General features: G+C 39.8%; 1 protein-coding gene across 1 annotated transcript in view; it reads left to right on the top strand.

The window, feature by feature from the left end:
* The window catches only part of ddx47 (DEAD (Asp-Glu-Ala-Asp) box polypeptide 47), a 38,847-nt gene extending 28,583 nt beyond the window's left edge, over window positions 1–10,264 (top strand). The window contains exons 11-12 of the mRNA XM_061884298.1: window positions 2,675–2,804; window positions 9,751–10,264. Of these exons, the coding sequence (XP_061740282.1) occupies window positions 2,675–2,804; window positions 9,751–9,915 (295 nt within the window). The 3' untranslated portion in view covers window positions 9,916–10,264. The remainder of the gene's footprint in view (window positions 1–2,674; window positions 2,805–9,750) is intronic.
* Window positions 10,265–14,980: the final 4,716 nt, after the last annotated feature.

The raw sequence follows: 14,980 nt of genomic DNA, 5'->3' as shown, positions 1-14,980 counted from the left end.
CCCACCCCTAATATATATATATATATATATATAATATATATATGCATGTATATGTGGGCCTGGGATAAGGTGGCGACTTGTCCAGGCTGTACACCGCCTTCCTCCCGAATGCAGCTGAGATAGGCTCCAGCAACCCCAAAAGGAACAAGTGGTAGAAAGTGTGTGCGTGCGTGCACAGGTGTTCGTATTTATATGTTTGTGTATGTGTATATATATATATATATATATATATATATATATATATATATATATATATATATATATATATATATATATATATATATATATATATATATATATATATATATATATATATATATATATATATATATATACACATATGTACAAACCCCGTTTCCATGTAAGTTGGGAAATTGTGTTAGATGTAAATATAAACAGAATACAATGATTTGCAAATAATTTTCAACCCATATTCAATTGAATATGCTACAATGACAAGATATTTGATGTTCAAACTCATAAACTCTATTTTTTTTACGAATAATAATTAATTTATAATTTCATGGCTGCAACACGTGCCAAAGTAGTTGGGAAAGGGCATGTTCACCACTGTGTTGCATCACCTTTTCTTTTAACAACACTCAAACGTTTAGGAACTGAGCAAACTAATTGTTGAAGCTTTGAAAGTGGAATTATTTCCCATTCTTGTTTTATGTAGAGCTTCAGTCGTTCAACAGTCCGGGGTCTCCGCTGTCGTATTTTACGCTTCATAATGCGCCACACATTTTCCATGGGAGACAGGTCTGGACTGCAGGCGGGCTAGGAAAGTACCAGCACTCTTTTTTTAAGAAGCCACGCTGTTGTAACACCTGCTGAATTTGGCCTGGCATTGTCTTGCTGAAATAAGCAGGGGCGTCAATGAAAAAGACGGCGCTTAGATGGCAGCATATGTTGTTCCAAAAGCTGTATGTGCCTTTCAGCATTAATGGTGCCTTCACAGATGTGTAAGTTACCCATGCCTTGGGCACTAATGCACCCCCATACCATCACACATGCTGGCTTTTGAACTTTACGTCGATAACAGTCTGGATGGTTCGCTTCCCCTTTGGTCCGGGTGACACGATGTTGAATATTTCTAAAACAAATTTGAAATGTAGACTCGTCAGACCACAGAACACTTTTCCACTTTGCATCAGTCCATCTTAGATGATCTCGGGCCCAGAGAAGCCGGCAGCGTTTTTGGATGTTGTTGTTAAATGGCTTTCGCTTTGAATGCTAGAGCTTTAACATGCACTTACAGATGTAGCGACCAACTGTATTTAGTGACAGTGGTTTCCAGAAGTGTTCCTGAGCCCATGTGGTGATATCCTTTAGAGATTGACATAATAGTGTGAGAGTCCAGTCCATAGTGGATCTAACATAATAGTGAGAGTCCAGTCCATAGTGGATCTAACATAATAGTGAGAGTCCAGTCCATAGTGGATCTAACATAATAGTGTGAGAGTCCAGTCCATAGTGGATCTAACATAATAGTGTGAGAGTCCAGTCCATAGTGGATCTAACATAATAGTGTGAGAGTCCAGTCCATAGTGGATCTAACATAATAGTGTGAGAGTCCAGTCCATAGTGGTTCTAACATAATAGTGTGAGTCCAGTCCATAGTGGATCTAACATAATAGTGTGAGAGTCCAGTCCATAGTGGATCTAACATAATAGTGTGAGAGTCCAGTCCATAGTGGATCTAACATAATAGTGTGAGAGTCCAGTCCATAGTGGATCTAACATAATAGTGTGAGAGTCCAGTCCATAGTGGATCTAACATAATAGTGTGAGAGTCCAGTCCATGGTGGATCTAACATAATAGTGAAAATCCAGTCCATAGTGGATCTAACATAATAGTGTGAGAGTCCAGTCCATAGTGGATCTAACATAATAGTGTGAGAGTCCAGTCCATAGTGGATCTAACATAATAGTGTGAGAGTCCAGTCCATAGTGGATCTAACATAATAGTGTGAGAGTCCAGTCCATAGTGGACCTAACATAATAGTGAGAGTCCAGTCCATAGTGGATCTAACATAATAGTGAGAGTCCAGTCCATAGTGGATCTAACATAATAGTGAGAGTCCAGTCCATAGTGGATCTAACATAATAGTGAGAGTCCAGTCCATAGTGGATCTAACATAATAGTGAGAGTCCAGTCCATAGTGGATCTAACATAATAGTGAGAGTCCAGTCCATAGTGGATCTAACATAATAGTGAGAGTCCAGTCCATAGTGGATCTAACATAATAGTGAGAGTCCAGTCGGACCACATTACTTTTATCTGAAAGAAGCACATCTGTTGTGTTTTGTTATTAACTTTATTGATACAGTTCTGCACTTCAGTTCCTACCTGTTTCCATACATCCAAATAGGGAACAGACGAGGGTTGAGCGCGGGCAAGGACTAAAATCCCCAAAACTATCACCACATTTTTTTCATTTTGACTCTCTTTCTCTCCTTCAATGCAAAGAAGCAACAAGACATGGCAACCTAAATTGTTATTTGATACTCTTACCTGATTGGCTGGTAGCATGCCCCGCCCACTGTTCAGACATCACTTCCTGCTTTGCCGGGTTACCTTTGATCATGCAACCAAAATATAAAGAAAATATATATGTATATATATTTATGTGTATATGGAGATCTAGATATGTTTTTTGTTTGTTGTCAGGTACGATGTGGAGCTGTTCCAGAGGATTGAAACACTGATCGGGAAGAAACTTCCTGCCTTCCCCACCCACGAGGAGGAGGTGATGATGTTGGTGGAGAGAGTCAGCGAGGCCCAGAGATTTGCCAGGATGGTGAGTCAGCGTTATTGCATCATCTCTCCACTTTCACTTTCACTTTCGAAAAGCCTCCTAAATAGAGCAGGCCCGCAAACAGGAAACAAACAAGGTGCAATTTTTGCAAGCCTTTCCCACCGAGCCGTACAACTTGGAATGTGACACTTGTTAGCCGTTAGCATGCTAATTTTAAAGTGCTAACTTATTTATCTATTCTTTTTGTTGCAAATTTTACACTTTTTAATCTAATTCCGCAGCCATACACCTTAAAGTCATACAACTTGGAATAAGACACATGCCAACTGTTAGCATAACATTTGTGCATGCTAACATTAACATGCTAGCTTTTTGAGCTAATTTTGCTACGGTTTACCACCGAGTCATATAACTTGGTATGTGACACTTGTTAACTAACGGTTATCGTGCTAATGTTAGCATGCCAGCACTCTAGCATTAAAGTGCTAACTTTTTTGTTGCAAATTTTACACTTTTTAATCTAATTCCGCAGCCATACACTTTAAAATCATTCAACTTGGAATAAGACACATGCCAACTGTTAGCATAACATTTGTGTATGCTAACATTAACATGCTTGCTTTTTGAGCTAATTTTGCTACGGTTTACCACCGAGTCATATAACTCGTTATGTGACACTTGTTAACTAACGGTTATCGTGCTAATGTTAGCATGCCAGCACGCTACCATTAAAGTGCTAACTTTTTTGTTGCAAATTTTACACTTTTTAATCTAATTCCGCAGCCATACACTTTAAAATCATTCAACTTGGAATAAGACACATGCCAACTGTTAGCATAACATTTGTGTATGCTAACATTAACATGCTTGCTTTTTGAGCTAATTTTGCTACGGTTTACCACCGAGTCATATAACTCGGTATGTGACACTTGTTAACTAACGGTTATCGTGCTAATGTTAGCATGCCAGCACGCTACCATTAAAGTGCTAACTTTTTTGTTGCAAATTTTACACTTTTTAATCTAATTCCGCAGCCATACACTTTAAAATCATTCAACTTGGAATAAGACACATGCCAACTGTTAGCATAACATTTGTGTATGCTAACATTAACATGCTTGCTTTTTGAGCTAATTTTGCTACGGTTTACCACCGAGTCATATAACTCGTTATGTGACACTTGTTAACTAACGGTTATCGTGCTAATGTTAGCATGCCAGCACGCTACCATTAAAGTGCTAACTTTTTTGTTGCAAATTTTACACTTTTTAATCTAATTCCGCAGCCATACACTTTAAAATCATTCAACTTGGAATAAGACACATGCCAACTGTTAGCATAACATTTGTGTATGCTAACATTAACATGCTTGCTTTTTGAGCTAATTTTGCTACGGTTTACCACCGAGTCATATAACTCGTTATGTGACACTTGTTAACTAACGGTTATCGTGCTAATGTTAGCATGCCAGCACGCTACCATTAAAGTGCTAACTTTTTTTGTTGCAAATTTTACACTTTTTAATCTAATTCCGCAGCCATACACTTTAAAATCATTCAACTTGGAATAAGACACATGCCAACTGTTAGCATAACATTTGTGCATGCTAACATTAACATGCTTGCTTTTTGAGCTAATTTTGCTACGGTTTACCACCGAGTCATATAACTCGGTATGTGACACTTGTTAACTAACGGTTATCGTGCTAATGTTAGCATGCCAGCACGCTACCATTAAAGTGCTAACTTTTTTTGTTGCAAATTTTACACTTTTTAATCTAATTCCGCAGCCATACACCTTAAAGTCATACAACTTGGAATAAGACACATGCCAACTGTTAGCATAACATTTTTGCATGCTAACATTAACATGCTTGCTTTTTGAGCTAATTTTGCTACAGTTTACCACCGAGTCATATAACTCGGTATGTGACACTTGTTAACTAACGGTTATCGTGCTAATGTTAGCATGCCAGCACGCTACCATTAAAGTGCTAACTTTTTTTGTTGCAAATTTTACACTTTTTAATCTAATTCCGCAACCAAACACTTTAAAGTCATTCAACTTGGAATAAGACACATGCCAACTGTTAGCATAACATTTGTGCATGCTAACATTAACATGCTTGCTTTTTGAGCTAATTTTGCTACGGTTTACCACCGAGTCATATAACTCGGTATGTGACACTTGTTAACTAACGGTTATCGTGCTAATGTTAGCATGCCAGCACGCTACCATTAAAGTGCTAACTTTTTTTGTTGCAAATTTTACACTTTTTAATCTAATTCCGCAGCCATACACCTTAAAGTCATACAACTTGGAATAAGACACATGCCAACTGTTAGCATAACATTTTTGCATGCTAACATTAACATGCTTGCTTTTTGAGCTAATTTTGCTACAGTTTACCACCGAGTCATATAACTCGGTATGTGACACTTGTTAACTAACGGTTATCGTGCTAATGTTAGCATGCCAGCACGCTACCATTAAAGTGCTAACTTTTTTTGTTGCAAATTTTACACTTTTTAATCTAATTCCGCAACCAAACACTTTAAAGTCATTCAACTTGGAATAAGACACATGCCAACTGTTAGCATAACATTTGTGCATGCTAACATTAACATGCTTGCTTTTTGAGCTAATTTTGCTACGGTTTACCACCGAGTCATATAACTCGGTATGTGACACTTGTTAACTAACGGTTATCGTGCTAATGTTAGCATGCCAGCACGCTACCATTAAAGTGCTAACTTTTTTTGTTGCAAATTTTACACTTTTTAATCTAATTCCGCAGCCATACACCTTAAAGTCATACAACTTGGAATAAGACACATGCCAACTGTTAGCATAACATTTGTGCATGCTAACATTAACATGCTAGCTTTTTGAGCTAATTTTGCTACGGTTTACCACCGAGTCATATAACTCGGTATGTGACACTTGTTAACTAACGGTTATCGTGCTAATGTTAGCATGCCAGCACGCTACCATTAAAGTGCTAACTTTTTTTGTTGCAAATTTTACACTTTTTAATCTAATTCCGCAGCCATACACTTTAAAATCATTCAACTTGGAATAAGACACATGCCAACTGTTAGCATAACATTTGTGCATGCTAACATTAACATGCTTGCTTTTTGAGCTAATTTTGCTACGGTTTACCACCGAGTCATATAACTCGGTATGTGACACTTGTTAACTAACGGTTATCGTGCTAATGTTAGCATGCCAGCACGCTACCATTAAAGTGCTAACTTTTTTTGTTGCAAATTTTACACTTTTTAATCTAATTCCGCAGCCATACACTTTAAAGTCATTCAACTTGGAATAAGACACATGCCAACTGTTAGCATAACATTTGTGCATGCTAACATTAACATGCTTGCTTTTTGAGCTAATTTTGCTACGGTTTACCACCGAGTCATATAACTCGTTATGTGACACTTGTTAACTAACGGTTATCGTGCTAATGTTAGCATGCCAGCACGCTACCATTAAAGTGCTAACTTTTTTTGTTGCAAATTTTACACTTTTTAATCTAATTCCGCAGCCATACACCTTAATCAATCAATCAATCAATGATTATCTATAAAGTCATACAACTGGGAATGAGACACATGCCAACTGTTAGCATGCTAATGTTAACATGGTAGCTTTTTGAGCTAATTTTGTACCGGTTTACCACAGACTCATACAACTTGGAATGGGACACATGCCAACTGTTACCATAACATTTTAGCATGCTAACATTAACATGCTACCTTTTTGAGTTAATTTTGCAACAGTTTACCGCCGAGTCATGTAACTTGGAATGTGACACTTGTTAGCAGTTAGCGTGCTAATTTTAAAGTGTTAAATTATTTATTCAGGTGTACTGGAGAGGAGGCTACGCCGGATAGTCGAACCTCGGATTCAGGAGGAACAGTGTGGTTTTCGTCCTGGTCGTGGAACTGTGGACCAGCTCTATACTCTCGGCAGGGTTCTTGAGGGTGCATGGGAGTTTGCCCAACCAGTCCACATGTGCTTTGTGGACTTGGAGAAGGCATTGGACCGTGTCCCTCGGGAAGTCCTGTGGGGAGTGCTCAGAGAGTATGGGGTATCGGACTGTCTTATTGTGGCGGTCCGATCCCTGTACGATCAGTGCCAGAGCTTGGTCCGCATTGCCGGCAGTAAGTCGAACACGTTTCCAGTGAGGGTTGGACTCCGCCAAGGCTGCCCTTTGTCACAGATTCTGTTCATAACTTTTATGGACAGAATTTCTAGGCGCAGTCAAGGCGTTGAGGGGTTCCGGTTTGGTGACCGCGGGATTAGGTCTCTGCTTTTTGCAAATTATGTGGTCCTGTTGGCTTCATCTGGCCGGGATCTTCAGCTCTCACTGGATCGGTTCGCAGCCGAGTGTGAAGCAACCGGAATGAGAATCAGCACCTCCAAGTCCGAGTCCATGGTTCTCTCCCGGAAAAGGGTGGAGTGCCACTCCGGGTTGGGGAGGAGACCCTGCCCCAAGTGGAGGAGTTCAAGTACCTAGGAGTCTTGTTCACGAGTGAGGGAAGAGTGGATCGTGAGATCGACAGACGGATCGGTGCGGCGTCTTCAGTAATGCGGACGTTGTACCGATCCGTTGTGGTGAAGAAGTAGCTGAGCCGGAAGGCAAAGCTCTCAATTTACCGGTCGATCTATGTTCCCATCCTCACCTATGGTCATGAGCTTTGGGTCATGACCGAAAGGATAAGATCACGGGTACAAGCGGCCCAAATGAGTTTCCTCCGCCGGGTGGCGGGTCTCTCCCTTAGAGATAGGGTGAGAAGCTCTGTCATCCGGGAGGAACTCAAAGTAAAGCCGCTGCTCCTTCACATGGAGAGGAGCCAGATGAGGTGGTTCGGGCACCTGGTCAGGATGTCACCCGAACGCTTCCCTAGGGAGGTGTTTAGGGCACGTCCAACCGGTAGGAGGCCACGGGGAAGACCCAGGACACGTTGGGAAGACTATGTCTCCCGGCTGGCCTGGGAACGCCTCGGGATCCCCCGGGAAGAGCTAGACAAAGTGGCTGGGGAGAGGGAAGTCTGGGCTTCCCTGCTTAAGCTGCTGCCCCCGCGACCCGACCTCGGATAAGCGGAAGAAGATGGATGGGATGGATGGATGGAACTTATTTATTTATAGTTTTTTTTGCAAATTTTACACTTTTTAATCTAATTCCGCAGCAATACACTTTAAAGTCATACAACTTGGAATAAGACACATGCCAACTGTTAGCATAACATTTTTGCATGCTAACATTAACATGCTACCTTTTGAGCTAATTTTGCAACGGTTTACCACCGAGTCATATAACTTGGTATGTGACACTTGTTAACTAACGGTTATCGTGCTAATGTTAGCATGCCAGCACGCTAGCATTAAAGTGTTAACTTTTTTTGTTGCAAATTTTACACTTTTTTATCTAATTCCGCAGCCATACACCTTCAAGTCATACAACTTGGAATGAGACACATGCTAACTGTTAGCGCAAAATTTTAGCATGCTAACGTTAACATGCAACCTTTTTGAGCTCATTTTCCAACAGTTTACCACCGAGTCATATAACTTGGTATGTGACACTTGTTAACTAACGGTTATCGTGCTAATGTTAGCATGCCAGCACGCTAGCATTAAAGTGCAAACTTTTTTTGTTGCAAATTTTACACTTTTTTATCTAATTCCGCAGCCATACACCCTCAAGTCATACAACTTGGAATGAGACACATGCTAACTGTTAGCGCAAAATTTTAGCATGCTAACGTTAACATGCAACCTTTTTGAGCTCATTTTCCAACAGTTTACCACCGAGTCATATAACTTGGTATGTGACACTTGTTAACTAACGGTTATCGTGCTAATGTTAGCATGCCAGCACGCTAGCATTAAAGTGCTAACTTTTTTTGTTGCAAATTTTACACTTTTTTATCTAATTCCGCAGCCATACACCTTCAAGTCATACAACTTGGAATGAGACACATGCTAACTGTTAGCGCAAAATTTTAGCATGCTAACGTTAACATGCAACCTTTTTGAGCTCATTTTCCAACAGTTTACCACCGAGTCATATAACTTGGTATGTGACACTTGTTAACTAACGGTTATCGTGCTAATGTTAGCATGCCAGCACGCTAGCATTAAAGTGCTAACTTTTTTTGTTGCAAATTTTACACTTTTTTATCTAATTCCGCAGCCATACACCTTCAAGTCATACAACTTGGAATGAGACACATGCTAACTGTTAGCGCAAAATTTTAGCATGCTAACGTTAACATGCAACCTTTTTGAGCTCATTTTCCAACAGTTTACCACCGAGTCATATAACTTGGTATGTGACACTTGTTAACTAACGGTTATCGTGCTAATGTTAGCATGCCAGCACGCTAGCATTAAAGTGCAAACTTTTTTTGTTGCAAATTTTACACTTTTTTATCTAATTCCGCAGCCATACACCTTCAAGTCATACAACTTGGAATGAGACACATGCTAACTGTTAGCGCAAAATTTTAGCATGCTAACGTTAACATGCAACCTTTTTGAGCTCATTTTCCAACAGTTTACCACCGAGTCATATAACTTGGTATGTGATACTTGTTAGCGGTTACCATGCTAATGTTAGCATAATAATGTTAACGCTAACATTAAAGTGCAAATTTTTTGTGTGTGCACAAATTTTACACTTATTTATCTTAAATCTGCATCCATACAACTTGGAAAGAGACACATGCCAACTGTTAGCTTACCATTTTAGCATGCTAATGTTAACGTGCTACCTTTTTGAGCTAATATTGCAATGGTTTAATCCGAGTCATATAACTTGGTATGTGATACTTGTTGACTGTACTCCATCTTCAAAGTAGGATGGCTTCTGATAATCCCCGGCCAGAGGTCCAGGGCACGGATCAAAATGTTCTGGTTCATATTGCGGTTGTGGAATAAAAACAATTGGATATATATATTTTTTTATTTTCAGGAAATGAAGGAGCAAGGTGATAATAAAAAGAAAAGACCCCGAGACGCAGACGACGATGATACGGAGCAAGCGAGCGGCGTGAGGAAGAAGGTGAAAGGAGGCTCGGGGGCGGGGCGAGGAGGCGGGAAGAGGAGGGGCGGCGCCGCCTGGAGAGGTGGACGCTGAGGCCAGCAACTTAACCCCAGACTGATGTACATAGTCACCACTTCATCTTAGCTGGAGGAGACAGCATCTTGGTCAGGTACTGCAACCTTTCTCCCCGACACCAGAGGGAGCTGTTTCTCTCTTAAAAAACCAACCTGGGCATCTTTTTCATGCCAGCATTTCAGCTTCAATAGCATAGAACTGTCACTTCTCAAGCTATTATGTTGGCTTTTTCCGTACTCGCAACATCTTTCCATCCTTTCTAAGCCTAACCAATACTAAAAAAAACATTTCCTTGACAAAAAAAACAGAAACTACCAATATGAATCTTTCACAAATAAAACCGAGAAAATAAAGTCATTTCAACGACTATTTGAATTCTGTCATTGTCATGGAGTTAATGAAGAAATGACGCCGGCCAATCACACGTCAGCAAGAAAGGGCCGAGCCAATCGATGTGGGCGCTCTCAAGGGGGAGGGACTTTGCTTTCAGCAGCGGTTTTCTGCTTGGCTCCTGTGTTTAACCCAGCTCTAAACACACACACATATATATATATATATATGTGTGTGTGTGTTTGTGTTTATATATATATATATATATATGTGTGTGTGTTTGTGTTTATATATATATATATGTGTGTGCTTCACGGTGGCAGAGGGGTTAGTGCGTCTGCCTCACAATACGAAGGTCCTGCAGTCCTGGGTTCAAATCCAGGATCTTTCTGTGTGGAGTTTGCATGTTCTCCCCGTGAATGCGTGGGTTCCCTCCGGGTACTCCGGCTTCCTCCCACTTCCAAAGACATGCACCTGGGGATAGGTTGATTGGCAACACTAAATTGGCCCTAGTGTGTGAATGTGAGTGTGAATGTTGTCTGTCTATCTGTGTTGGCCCTGCGATGAGGTGGCGACTTGTCCAGGGTGTACCCCGCCTTCCGCCCGATTGTAGCTGAGATAGGCGCCAGCGCCCCCCGCAACCCCGAAAGGGAATAAGCGGTAGAAAATGGATGGATGGATGGATATATGTGTGTGTATATATATATGTATATATATGTATGTATGTATGTATGTATGTGTATATGTATTTATGTGTATGTATCTATATATATGTGTATTAGGGATGCACCGATTAATCGTTAACCGAATATATATATATGGCAAAAAAAGCCACATTCGGCCTTCGGTGGAATGAGTTAAAAACAAGGCCGAATAGTGGCGTGTGACGCAATTTTTTGACGCGGTGACGCAATCAACCAATGTGCAGTGACGTTGGGATATGTTGTGTACCTGTATAAGTGTATGAGGTTACAAGCACACACTTAATTGAGATTTACTTGAGCCTTCTGTTTACATTATTAGCATATCTACTGTGGCTAAGCAGACTTTTGCCAAAAGGACAATAATTCATTTGTTGTGGGTTTATCCACTTTAATGCACTTTTTTTTTTTTTTGGAATGCATGTTTTGTTTGAAGGCCTAATATAAATGAAAAACTCTGTGCTTTTTTTGAAAAGCAAAGGCTACTGGAATATTAAAAAAATGTCAATATTCAATAAAAAAGTAATTTTATTTGAAAAACATGTCTAAATATTTATTCTAGGCTATTTATGCAATATAAAAAAATTGTGAAAAACTGCATTCATTATTCGATATTCGGCCTTCGGCCAAGCTTTTAAGTTTTATTCGGCTTCGGCCACAAATTTTCATTTCGGTGCATCCCTAATGTGTATATATATATACATATATGTGAATATATATGTGTTTGTGTGTATACACAGAATATATATATATATACATACAGTGGGGCAAGAAAGTATTTAGTCAGCCACGGATTGTGCAAGTTCTCCCACTTAAAATGATGACAGAGGTCTGTAATTTTCATCATAGGTACACTTCAACTGTGAGAGACAGAATGTGGAAAAAAAAATCCAGGAATTCACATTGTAGGAATTTTAAAGAATTTATTTGAAAAAACATGGTGCAAAATTAGTATTTGGTCAATAACAAAAATTCAACTCAATACTTTGTAATATAACCTTTGTTGGCAATAACAGAGGTCAAAGGATTACTATAAGTCTTTACCAGGTTTGCACACACAGTAGCTGGTATTTTTGGCCCATTCCTCCATGCAGATCTTCTTGAGAGCATTGATGTTTTGGGGCTGTCGCCGAGCAACACAGACTTTCAACTCCCTCCACAGATTTTCTATGGGGTTGAGGTCTGGAGACTTGCTAGCCACTCCAGGACTTTCAAATGCTTCTTACGGAGCCACTCCTTCGTTGCCCGGGCGGTGTGTTTGGGATCATTGTCATGCTGGAAGACCCAGCCTTGTTTCATCTTCAAAGCTCTCACTGATGGAAGGAGGTTTTGGCTCAAAATCTCAGGATACATGGCCCCATTCATTCTTTCCTTAACACGGATCTGTCGTCCTGTCCCCTTAGCAGAAAAACAGCCCCAAAGCATTATGTTTCCACCCCCATGCTTCACAGTAGGTCTGGTGTTCTTGGGATGCAACTCAGTATTCTTCTTCCTCCAAACACCACCAGTTGAGTTTATACCAAAAAGTTCTATTTTGGTTTCATCTGACCTCATGACATTCTCCCAATCCTCTGCTGTATCATCCATGTATCCATTTTGGTATAAACTCAACACGTCTTGTACGTATATATATGTATATATATATATATATATATATATATATATATATATATATATATATATATATATATATGTATATGTGTATATGTATATGTGTATATATGTGTATATATATATATATATGTATATATATATATATATGTATATATGTGTATATATATATATATATGTATATATGTGTATATATATATATATATATGTATATATGTATATATATATATATATATGTGTATATATATATATATGTATATATGTATATGTATATATGTGTATATATATATATATATATATATATATATGTATATATGTGTATATATGTATATATGTGTATATATATATATATGTAGGCTTCACGGTGGCAGAGGGGTTAGTGCGTCTGCCTCACAATACGAAGTTCCTGCAGTCCTGGGTTCAAATCCAGGCTCGGGATCTTTCTGTGTGGAGTTTGCATGTTCTCCCCGTGAATGCGTGGGTTCCCTCCGGGTACTCCGGCTTCCTCCCACCTCCAAAGACATGCACCTGGGGATAGGTTGATTGGCAACACTAAATTGGCCCTAGTGTGTGAATGTGAGTGTGAATGTTGTCTGTCTATCTGTGTTGGCCCTGTGATGAGGTGGCGACTTGTCCAGGGTGTACCCTGCCTTCCGCCCGATTGTAGCTGAGATAGGCGCCAGCGCCCCCCGCGACCCCGAAAGGGAATAAGCGGTAGAAAATGGATGGATGGATGGATATATATATGTATATATATATATATATATATGTGTGTGTGTGTGTGTTTGTATCTATATATGTACATGTATGTAAGGTCTATTTGTGAGGAAGTTAATTACGTCATTACCCAAAAGGCTTTGCGGTGTAGAAGGGAAGAAGAAGAAGAAGGTGTGAGTGAGAAGAGTGTGTTATGAACAATAAAGATTATATAAACAATAAAAGTGTCCTCCATGCTTACATTTTTCTCTCTACATCTACACCTACATCTACACCTACCGTATTTCCTTGAATTGCCGCAGGGCATCTAGTATGCGCCTGCCTTGAATTACCGCCTGGTCAAACTCGTGACGTCAGGAGTGACACTTCCCCTGTCATCATTTTCAAAATGAAGGAGGCTGATTTCAATGCCGGTAATTTGAAATCGCATAAAGGGAAGAAGATTAAGAGCTATTCAGTAGGATTTCAAGTCCAAGCTTACATCACACTCAAATTTTTACCGCATGCCTTTGATAAGTGCCGGAGTGAGAAGAGGTTTTAAAATAATTAGCGCATGCTTACTTTTACCGCATCCCTTTGGTAAGCGCCAGAGTGAGAAGAGGTTTTAAAATTATTAGCGCATGCTTACTTTTACCGCATGCCTTTGGTAAGCGCCGGAGTGAAAAGAGGTTTTAAATTAATTAGCGCATGCTTACTTTTACCGCATGCCTTTGGTAAGCGCCGGAGTGAAAAGAGGTTTTAAATTAATTAGCGCATGCTTACTTTTACCGCATGCCTTTGGTAAGTGCCGGAGTGAGAAGAGGTTTTAAAATAATTAGCGCATGCTTACTTTTACTGCGTGCCTTTGGTAAGTGCCGGAGTGAGAAGAGGTTTTAAATAAATTAGCGCATGCTTACTTTTACCGCATGCCTTTGGTAAGCGCCGCAGTGAGAAGAGGTTTTAAATTAATTAGCGCATGCTTACTTTTACTGCATGCCTTTGGTAAGCGCAGGAGTGAGAAGAGGTTTTAAAATAATTTGCGCATGCTTACTTTTACTGCATGCCTTTGGTAAGTGCCGGAGTGAGAAGAGGTTTTAAATAAATTAGCGCATGCTTACCTTTACCGCATGCCTTTGGTAAGCGCAGGAGTGAAAAGAGGTTTTAAATTAATTAGCGCATGCTTACTTTTACCGCATGCCTTTGGTAAGCGCAGGAGTGAAAAGAGGTTTTAAATTAATTAGCGTATGCTTACTTTTACCGCATGCCTTTGGTAAGCGCAGGAGTGAAAAGAGGTTTTAAATTAATTAGCGCATGCTTACTTTTACCGCATGCCTTTGGTAAGCGCAGGAGTGACAAGAGGTTTTACAATAATTAGTGCATGCTTACTTTTACCGCATGCCTTTGGTAAGCGCAGGAGTGAAAAGAGGTTTTAAATTAATTAGCGCATGCTTACTTTTACCGCATGCCTTTGGTAAGTGCCGGAGTGAGAAGAGGTTTTAAAATAATTAGCGCATGCTTACTTTTACTGCATGCCTTTGGTAAGTGCCGGAGTGAGAAGAGGTTTTAAAATTATTAGCGCATGCTTACTTTTACCGCATGCCTTTGGTAAGCGCCGGAGTGAAAAGAGGTTTTAAAATAATTAGCGCATGCTTACTTTTACCGCATCCCTTTGGTAAGCGCCAGAGTGAGAAGAGGTTTTAAAATTATTAGCGCATGCTTACTTTTACCGCATGCCTTTGGTAAGC

This window comes from Nerophis ophidion, linkage group LG23 (genome assembly GCF_033978795.1).
Source record: "Nerophis ophidion isolate RoL-2023_Sa linkage group LG23, RoL_Noph_v1.0, whole genome shotgun sequence".
NCBI lineage: Eukaryota > Metazoa > Chordata > Actinopteri > Syngnathiformes > Syngnathidae > Nerophis > Nerophis ophidion.
The sequence above is the reverse complement of the archived record's forward strand: the minus strand, read 5'-3'. Positions and strand labels throughout refer to the sequence as shown.